The sequence below is a fragment of the Impatiens glandulifera genome, chromosome 6 (genome assembly GCF_907164915.1).
Source record: "Impatiens glandulifera chromosome 6, dImpGla2.1, whole genome shotgun sequence".
NCBI lineage: Eukaryota > Viridiplantae > Streptophyta > Magnoliopsida > Ericales > Balsaminaceae > Impatiens > Impatiens glandulifera.
The window spans coordinates 19,919,833-19,931,055 of NC_061867.1; the positions used below are offsets into that span (position 1 = coordinate 19,919,833).

Here is an 11,223-nt window from a genome sequence, read left to right on the forward strand (position 1 = left end):
TTTGTCTAAAATTCGCTCTACTTGATTGTTCAACCGATTTAAGGAGGTTATAAATAATCCTCTTCATCCAACACGAAGTCAAAAGCCCCAATCCCTCAATCCACCTTTAAAGAAATTCGCCATTAAATTTTCAAGTTTTTCTTGAAAATTTTGAAGTTCTGTGTAAAGCTTTAGTGCTCGGTTCTGGATTTACACAAAGCTTCTAAAAGAGTTTAAGAGTGTTCTCTAACTCACAATAAGCTTCAGTTCATGTTGTAATTCAAATTGAATTTTTCACAATTCAGTTCAACCAGTCTTGAATATTGCTTGATTGTTCAATTTTTTGATTGGAAAATAATTATAAGATCATTTATAAGCTCTTTGTTGAAACTAATTTGAATCAATCGATCCAAATCGAAATCAAGTTTCTAGAGTTGTTAGGAGTATGTTCAGATCAAATTTAATTTTCAAAATTTTCAAAATCAGGTTTCTGTAACTCAAGAATAGTGACCCGAAAACTTTCTTAATATATTTCTAAAGGTGTTAGGAATATGTTCAGATCATTTTCAAACAATCCCGATCAGGTTTGATCAAAAACCAAAATTTCATAAAAAATATTTAAGTTCTTCAATTTGTTAAAATGAACCACCAGTGTTCATGTTTGGGTTTTACGTGATCTTAATGTGTATAAGAAAGCTATTGTTAAGCTCCTTATACCCAATTAAACCTTTAAAAACAAAATCCCGATTTTTGTTCAAGAACTATTCAAATCGAATGTGACATCATCCCAATCGAATGATGCATCAAGATGATGTTATAAATAATCTTTGAGGTTAGATGAAGCTCTACATCCCTTCAGATCGAAGAATGGAGGTTCCAATCGAAATCTTATAACCTGCACTTGTTGTTCTTGGCTTCTAACCGAGGATTTCGCCTAGTTATATTTTCGACCGAGAAAATTGAACCCTCCCCTACACCCGACCGAGGGACTTCAGCCTATGCTTGATATTTTACCGAGAAAACAAGGCCGACATGATTTTTGACCGAGAATCCCCTACATCCGACTGAAGACCAGCGCATGCGACCAAGGAATCCAACCTCCGTGTTGACCGGGTGTCCAACCCAATGACTTGGGGCCAAACCCGCTCCAGACCACTATATCCGACTAGTTCGCAACCTGGACACCTACCTAAGGGTTTGTTTGCTTGGAATTTTAATTTTAAATTGCATTTTTAACAATTAGAAGCCCAAAAAAAATTCGAAAGAAATAGAAAACGATTTCAAATTTTTTTAAAAATATTTTATAAATTAATATTTTGATAAAGGCCTGTTTGAATTTTTTTTTAGATCATAATGCCTTAAACTGATTTTTTAAGTGTTTTCCTCAATAATTATCGACATCAATCGCATGTACTAACATTTAAATATTGTTTATAATTTTAAATACAAGAAAAACCTATACATATCTAGGACTAAAATAATTGGTTACACAAAATATATTAAAACCAAATTTTCAAACTCAAAAGCCAAGATTTTATAAAGTAAGGACAGTTCTTTAACGGGTACGGAGGATATAGCGCAAAAGCCTTTTTCCAAGTATCACCAATCATCGAACTCAACATATCTTTAATAAAATTACGTTCTTTAATGATGTCTTGACCTATTGACAAATAGGGTTTTCACCGGATCATGTACGTATTATCTCAGGTCCTTGTCGACAAACAAGATTGTTAACGGGTCATCTACAAATGATCTATATGCTTGTCAACAAACAAGGCTTACAACGGAATCGTGTACGAATAATTTTTTTGTATCTATCAACAAATAAGGTTTAGATACCTAATTAAAACTAGGGTTTAAAACAGGATCGTGTACAAATGATCTCACATACCTATCGAAAAATAGAGTTTTGGATACCTAACTATAATTAGGGTGTTTAGAGAAATTGTGTACAAACGATCTCTCACACTTATCGACGGATAGGGTTTAGATATCTAACTACAATTTGGGTTGTAAGCCGAATCGTGCACAAATAATCTCTCGCACCTATCGATATATAGAGTTTAGATAACTAACTACAATTAGGGTTAGAACAGGATCGTGTACAAATGATCTCACGTATCTATTGACATATAGGTTTTTGGATATCTAACTACAATTAGGGTTTAAACGGGATCTTGTACTAACAATCTCTTGCACCTATCGACATATTTCAGAACTCTAGCTCTCGGATTATAGTTTGAAAACTTTTCTAACACCTTTAAATGATGTTAGGAATGATTTTAGATTAATTCCAATCGGTTTTTATCATGCTTGCTTCAAAATCAAGATTTTCGAAATTTTGGAAAAAAATAGTTCTTCAATCAGTTAAAACGAACAGCCAATGTTCTTATTTTGGTTCCATTTGATCTTATGATGTATAAGGAAGCTATTGGAAAACTCCTTACACTCTAATAAATCCTAAAAATCGAAATCCCGATTTTTACTTGAAAACTATTCGATTCGAATGGATCATTATCCCGATCGAATGATGCATCGGGAAGATGTTATAAACGATTCTTGAGGTCTGACGAAGCTCCTCATCCCTTCAGATCGAAGAACAAAGGCTCCAATCAAAATCACCAAACTTGTAGTTTTGTGTTCTTTGCATCCGACCGAGGAATTCAATTGGGTTCGATTTCCGACCTAGAAAATTGAACCCTCTCTTGCACCCGAACGAGAAACCCCGCACCCGATTGAGGGATTTTTAGCCTTGGCTTGATTTTTGAACGAGAAAACAAGCTCGTCATGGTTTTTTATTGAGGATTCTTAACCCCGACCGAGAACTCCCCTAGACCCGATTGAGGAAATCTAGCCTCGACTGAGAACTCTTCGCACCCGACCAAGGAATTCTAGCTTCGGTCGTGGAGTTCTAGCACCCGATAGAGGATCATTCTCACCCGACTAAGGGATCAGTGTGTGACCGAGGACTCCCCGCATCCGACTGAGAAGTCTTAGCCTCGACCAAGGATCTCTCACACCCGACCGAGGGTTTAACGCCCGTGATCGAGAGGACCGACCCTAGGGTCCGTTTGTTTGGGATTTTTAATTTTAAAATGGTTTTTGTAAAATAGAAGCCCCAAACCATTTTCTGCAGTCAACACGCCAGGTCTATACATCAATGAGGACAAAAGTCAGACTTTCTATGGAGGGGTTAATGAAGAAAGGAAAAAAAACATATTCAATATTATGGGGATCAAGGAAGGTGAACTACTAGTGAAATACCTTGGAGTACCCCTGTCATCAAAACAACTCTGATACAATCGCTTCAGACAACTGGTAGAAAATGTTAGAAATTTTGTCTTGGGTTGGGCTACGAAAAAACTGTCTTATGCAGGTAGAATCGAACTCGTTAAAAGAGATATCTTTGAAATTATTGGCTACTGGGCACAACAGATAGTCATCCCAAAGAAAGTAATGACTGAACTCGATAGAATCATGAGAGACTACATCTGGGGAACACAAGGCATATGAGGAAAAAAAGTCAAATTGGAGGATGTTTGCACTCCCATAGAAGAAGACGGACTATGAATAAAAAGTTGTGTTCAATGAAACAAAGCCCTCACCATCAAGAACTTATGGGAGTTGGAGCAAAAAGCGGACTCCCTATGGGTCAAATGGGTGCATACAAGATTTATGAAAGAAGAGCAGAGTATGTGGACACGAAGCATTAATGAAAGAATGGCATGGTCATTGAAGAAAATCCTAAAACAAGAAAAGATGCCTTTCAAATGGTGAAAACTACAATTGGACATGGAAGAGGGGTACTATTCTGGCATGATCCTTGGCTGGATAATATTCCCATTATATTCAAAGAAGAAATGCAAGGAAACAAAGTTAGAAGAGAATACATCAAGTACTCATTTAGAAACGTCTATGAAGGTAAATGTGATTCACTTTTGAGGCGTATTCAAAAAGGTGATAGAATCCTAAACCTAATGAGGCAGAAGAAACTCAATGAAAGTAATGATGAAATATGCTGGAAAACAGAAAGCAATGAAAAGTTTATTACAGGAAAGGCATGAGAAATGGTTAGAACAAGAGGACATGAGGTAGATTGGCATAATGTGGTATGGTCTCCAAAGATTATTCATCGTCACCAATTTATTCTCTGACTGGTATACAAGAAAAGGTTGACAACAAAAGACAGAATTCGAAAATACATAAACATTCCTGATATTAACTGTGTTCTATGTTCGGGAGTTGAGGAAAGCATAAACCATTTATTTGGGGAATGCTCTTTTGTAATACAAATCTGGAGGATGTTTGCTGCAAACATGAACATCATCAACTTTCCAGGAATATGGGAAGAAATCCAAGAGTGGATGAAGAATAAAACAAAAGGAAGATTCTTCTATATAAGTATGTTGAAATGCTACTTTGGAACAATAATCTACAATATCTGGAAAGAAAAAAATTCAAGAACTCACAGTGGAAGAAGTAGAACCGCTGAAGATATTTGGAGAGATATAACTTCAGATGGAAATTCACTCATTCAATCCTGGAGAGGAATCGAAAGGAATGAAGAGAATAGAAAGTTCTGCTAGATATGGGATATTTCGTTTGAGAATGTCACAATTAGAATAAAAGTAAAAACGTTGTAGGCTCTAATTGATTATTGTTATTGTCTGTAATCAATTATTATTTCATTGTCAAATCTAGAAATTGTCTAGATCTGATCTTAAACTTTTGTATTTTTTCCCCTTTTTTGGGTTTTTTTAATGAAATGACACTAGCTGTTTTCCAAAAAAAAATAGAAAATAATTTCAAAATATTTTTAGGATATTTTCATAAAAAATATTTTGAAAAGGGCTTGTTTGGATTTATTTTTTAATTCTAATGACTTAAACAAATATTTCATGTACATTTCTCGATAATCATCGACATCAATCGCATGTACTAGAATTTAAATATTATTTAAATGCAAAAAAATATTTGGCATGTTTAGGATTTGAAGAATAATTGGTTAAATAAAATGTAATAAGACTGCTTTTTTAAAAGCCAAAATTTTTATAATGTTGAGATCATTTTTTAACAGGTATGGAGGATATAATGCGAAAACTTTTTTTCGATTATCACCAAACAAAAAACTAAAAAGAATCTATGGACAAATATACATTTATATACGTATATAAAAAAATTATTGAATAAATTTTATCAAATAAATAATATTTTAAATTAATTATTTTTTAATTAATTTAAAATACAAATTTCTTTTAATTAAATGGTGCTTTAATTATTTTAAATTCAAAAAATTATTTAAAATTAATTATTGTTATAATAAATATCAAAATACATTTTATATCACTCTTTTAAATAAAATTTTATCAAAAGATTTTTGAGAGAAATTTTCCAAGAAAAGGTATTTTCTAGGGTTACAAACATATTTATCAACTTATTATTTATTTAATGTGTAACATTTTATTTATTAAAATTGGTCCTATTAAAATTATTTTGGGATATAATAGATACATACAAGATTATTTACTAATATCAATAAGCCGGTACATAATTTAAAAAATATTTTTTTAATCAATAAGTAGGTATATGATTTAAAAAATATTTTTATAAGTTCAAAATTATTTAAAAAATATAAATTTAAAAATCGAAATGAGTACAACACAAATAAAAAAAAATATGGTAAACAGCCCATGCTGATACTTCCAACAAAATAATTTATCTAAAAAAAACTCCCTATTCTGAATTGAATTCATCAACGAAAGAAACAAACAAAATAACCTGCAAGCATGAATTATTCTACAACAAACTATTAATAGTGGAAAAAGATCTAACTTTGAAATATTCAAAAACTAACATATGGTATAAAACTAGTTAAATTGAGCACATCTGCTATCTATGCTCAAATGTAATTTTCTTTTCAAATATTAATCAAAAAATATTCTCAATTTAAAACTTTAATTTATCTACCCAAAAATCAATAATATAATTACCTAAACCTTTTATTTTAATTTATTATAACTTTTAAAATTATTATAATATAATAAATAAATATATATGACTCAATTGTTAAATTAATACTTCTTATTTAGAGTCAATTAATATTTTAGATATATTCATTCAAATCTCACACACTTTGATACTTCATCACGTTAAAATTATTAAAAAAATTAATTTATTATTTACTTAGTATTTAAAAAAATATTAAAATATTAATATTAAAATTTAATTACAAAATTTGAGCAAATTAAGTTAGTTTGATTTTTTACTACTTTTGTATAATTTTAACACTAACAAACTTAAAATTATGAAGTTTAATAAAAATATTCAAAGTTCTAATTACTCACAATAAAGAACCCTTATTTAACAATTCTATGATAAATATAATTATATATATAACTAATTTGAATTAAATGAAATAAAGAGTAAAATAAATATTTATTTACTTGACTAATTAAGCTATCTAAATGGTAGAAAAATAAATATTTTATTTATTTTAAATTATTAACTTAAATTAGAGAAATTTGATAAAATGACCCTCAAAATAGTTTTAAATGCGTTTGTCACTAACGTATAAATTAAATTGCACAAATGACCATTTCAAAAAGTTCGAATGAAATTACCCATCCCACTCGAAGGGCAGGATCATCACGTGAAAAGTAGGATCGTCACGCGAAGGGGCATGATCGTTACGCGAAGGGCATGATCGTCACGCGAAGGGCATGATCGTCACGCGAAAGGGCATGGTTGTCACGCGAAAGAGCATGATCGTCACGCGAATAGGCATGATCGTCACGCGAAGGGCACGATTATTCTAAACTTTTACATGTCTTCCCTTCACGTGACGATCCTCCATTTCATGTTACACGAAAAATAATATTTTTATAAAAAAAAATAAATAATCATCCACACAATTTAATTTATACGCTTATCACTCACGCATCTAACCATTTTGTTAGGGTCATTTCGTCAAATTTCCCTTTAAATGGAATAACTAATATTTATAAAACCGAGTAAAATTAATAAAAAAAATGGAAATAAAACAAAAGTTTATCCAATATTGAATCACTGATTACAAGGACAAAAATATGACCATTATTATTATTATTTTAAAAGTAAAGAAATCACACGTTTCTTCTCCCCTCCTTCCTTCCTTTCATCATCTTCATTCTTTATAAAGAATTCTCAGTCTTCACTTCTCTCTCTAAAACAAACTTTTACAGTCACTTTTTCTCTCTCTAACCCCACACGCTCTGAATTATAAAGCGTTTTCACTGTTCCAACTGCATGCTTCTGCTTCACTCGAGGAAACCGTTCAAGAAGAATCTTCATTCATCTCATCGCCAACAGGTTTGATTCATCTCTCTCTCTCTATTCTTCTTCGTTAATCGTTTCTCGAACTGATCGGATCGTCGATTGAACGATTCTGATCGATTTCTCAGGTTAAAATGATAGGTCTCAATGTTCAAGGCAATCGAACAGACTTTAACAACGGTTATATACATCAACAATCCGGAATCACGACTAGTACACCGTTTCCAATCTTCACACCTTCTAATGCCGCACCGACGATTACGGATAATAGTGGTTCTAGAAAGCGTTCTAGAGATCTGGTTACTGATCCATCTCCATCGTACAATCACAGCAGTTCTTTCGTTTTTTCACAGATCGAACAACAGCATCAACTAGAGATTGATCAATTAGTGTATCAACATGTAAGTCTATAACAATAATGCATTAACTTGAGATTACTGATTTTAAATTGATTCTTATTATGATTTCTCAGGCAGAGAAAATGAAATATGAAATTACCGAGAGAAGAAACAGGGACGTCAGAGGAATTATCAATGCAATAGAACAAGGAATCATGAAGAAATTGAAATTGAAAGACGATGAGATATCCAATATTATAAATCATAATTCTACTCTAGAAGATAAAGTGAAATCTCTCTGCATCGAGAATCAGTTATGGAGAGATTTAGCACAGAATAATGAAGCAACAGCAAACGCTCTGAGAAACAATCTTGAACAAGTACTAGTTCAAGTCAAGAACCGCTCCGGCGCCGGAGCCGGTTCCGGCGACGACGACGTAGTTTCTTGTTGCGGAAGTAATAACAATGATGAAATTCCGGTGATCGGAGTTGATAGACTTTGCCGGAGCTGTGGTACGGCGGAGGCGTCGATTTTGCTTTTACCGTGTAGGCATCTTTGTCTTTGTAGAATTTGCGGGTCGTCGGTTTATACTTGCCCCATTTGTGAATGCAACAAAACCGCTAGCGTTCATATTAATTTGCAGTAATGGAAGAAAATAACTTTTATAGATCTAGTATTAAATAATTTATTTTTATTTTTATCTCTTTTTATCTCTTTTTTAACTAGATGTAATAAATAAGTTTAAAATTTTGACTATTTTATCTAGATGGCATTTCAGATTATTTAGTAATTTTAAACTTTTTTCTATAAAAATCTAGATCTTCTTTGTTATATAAGAGAAAAAGTATTTAAATATTTTTAATAAGGAAAGAATGTGTTTTGTTTAATAAACAAATTATTTTATATATGGTTAAAATGATTTATATTTAGTTTCACTCAAATTATCAATTCACATTTTTATAGTATTTTAAAATATATTAAATACTAATAATATTTAAATTTAGGCCTTGTTTATGGGTTTTTTAAAAAAATTAAGAGAGAAAAAAATTGAATGATTGGGTGATGATTTTGAGAAGGTAATGATTATTTTAGGTAAAAAATACTAAAAGTGTATTGATATTTATAAATAAAATATAAAATAATAATTTAAAATAAAAGGTATTTTAGTATTTTAATTAATAAAATGAGTGATTTAATTGGTGAGAATAGATTCATTTAAAAGTTAATTTTGGAAAAATTAAAATAAAATCTATAATGAACAAACTTATAAACATTTACAAATAACTATGTTTATTCAAATAAATTAAAAGATTCAAATTGGAATGGAAAGACCCACGTGTTCATACCACTGTTTTTGTGTGTTTGTAAAAAGATCAATAAAAAGATGAAATCCCACAAATTTTATTTATTTATTTATTTATTTAAATGTAATAATTTAATGATTTCACATTATTGGTGAGGGTCACGTAAATGAAATGAAACAACAACCCACAGTAAAAAAAATATCTAAGTTTAATGGTCATTTTGCACTAAATCTGATAAATGTAAAAAAAAAATAAAAAAAAATCTAAATTGACTTTACCTATAACATATTTCTTATTTAAAATTTACTTAGTTAATGAAATAGGTAAGTGTCTAAATAATTAATCACATTAAAATCAAACAATTAATGGAATCATATATATATTTTTAAAATCATATTTAGTCACAAATAAATGATTTAAAATATTAGGAAATCCTAATTTATTTGCGTGGGTTAATAATATGGTCAAATTTCCTATAAATAATTACTTTAAATGGAGTTAAATTTTGAGTGAAATAAATAATAAATAAAAAGAGTTTTTTTTTGAAAATGTGATAATTAAATGCAGGTAACTGTCAAGATTGAGGACCATGTCAGCAAGGTACGCGACAATATTTGAAGTGGGACCCAATTCGTGGGAAGACTCGGATTTCTCGAACAGTGTTACCCGTAATTACCACGTCCATGTCCTTTTTCAATGTTTTTTTCTTTCTTCCTATTTACTTTATTAAATATATTATATTTAATATAAAATCATGATATAAAAAGTTAATAATAACTATAATTTTATATATATTTACTAAGTTTTAAATTATTTTAACCATTCACACAAATTAAATATTATTTTATTCACTCTTATTTATCATATTATTTAATTTATTTACTATAATATTTTTATTTTATTTTAAATTATAATTATTATTTTAATTATATATATTAATATTTTAAATCTTTTACCAAAAATAAAATTCCCTATCATTATTTTATTTTCTATTAAATTTTTAAATAATCCATAATGAACCTGTCCTATTATAAAGAGATTTTTTTATTTATAAAAAAAACTACTTAATTTCATTCCATTTTAATAATTTTATTTTCTTCTTAAAGTATATTTTTTTATAAAAATACAGAATTTATGCTATTTTTCTAAAATAAAAAAATAATAATAAATTCTTTAATTTTTTTTAATCAATCATGATATTTTGTTGAGATATTATTTATGTATAAATATATTTAAATATTTTTTCTAATATTTTAAATAATTAGTATATTTAAATTTAATAGTTTACTAAATGTTTGTTGAGCTCATTGAGTTATTAATTATTTTGGAATTATAAAAAGTAAGATTATAAAGTGAATAAATATAAAATTATTAATGTTTAATGAAATATTTAAAAATAATAATATATATTTGAATTAATAATTTAAATGGTAAAGTTACGTGAGAGAATTTGATAGGATAAGTGAGAAATAAATAAATAAATAAATAAGTTAAAAAAATGAAAAATTATATTTTTTGAACTCATCTTATTATTATATAGTAAAATAACATGTCATTCAATAACTTTGAAAAGTTTTTTTTTGGGAAAAACTTTAAAAAGTTAACATGACTTTATTATTATTTTTAATTTTTTAATTATATTTAATTTATTTTTAATAGCAAACTAAAATAATAATAAAATATCTTATTATTTCAATATATTTAAAATCTAAGGCCATTTCATCATTTAAAATTCATAGCTTACATATTGATTCCAACAAATGTACATATTGCATGTATTTCAATTTGTAATACTTATTTCTAGACTACAACATTAATTAAAAGTCATAATTTAATTTGTTATTTATCATCTAAATATGTCAATTTGTTATCGTTCTAAAAACAACATATAAATATTTATAAGTGATTAATTTATATTTAATCCAAATTAACAATAATCATAAAACTACTTATTGCAACACAAATTAGATAAAATTAAAGAAATTCAAAAAATATAATGAGAAATGACCTCAAAAATCTTTAATTCCTCTACAAGGCTTTGAATCAATTGTCCCTTGAAATTTTTCAATTTCGATTAGCCAACCAACTCACCGATCATACAAATCACTTCTCAATTCAAGAACCATCGACGATTTTAATATTTGTCACCATCCCTAATTTTATTATAAACACGGTGAAGAAGCCGAAGAAGAATGTGATGAAAGTTTGACGACCCGACTCACCACTAGTTTTAATTTGTTATCCCTTGGGTGTGATTTTAAATCTATGAGATTTTATTTATGAAGTCAAA

At 28.9% G+C, this 11,223-nt stretch overlaps 1 protein-coding gene across 1 annotated transcript; it reads left to right on the top strand.

The window, feature by feature from the left end:
• The first annotated feature begins 7,171 nt into the window (after positions 1-7,171).
• LOC124944028 (probable BOI-related E3 ubiquitin-protein ligase 3) lies at positions 7,172-8,394 on the top strand. The gene is made up of 2 exons (XM_047484486.1): positions 7,172-7,691; positions 7,763-8,394. The coding sequence occupies exons 1-2, from the start codon at positions 7,425-7,427 to the stop codon at positions 8,273-8,275; spliced, it is 780 nt and encodes a 259-aa protein (XP_047340442.1). The 5' UTR covers positions 7,172-7,424; the 3' UTR covers positions 8,276-8,394.
• Positions 8,395-11,223: the final 2,829 nt, after the last annotated feature.

Coding starts and splice junctions, on each gene's coding strand:
- LOC124944028 (XM_047484486.1), top strand. CDS start 7,425: ATGATAGGTCTCAATGTTCAAGGCAATCGAACAGACTTTAACAACGGT. Junction 7,692..7,762: donor ATCAATTAGTGTATCAACAT/GTAAGTCTATAA, acceptor ATGATTTCTCAG/GCAGAGAAAATGAAATATGA.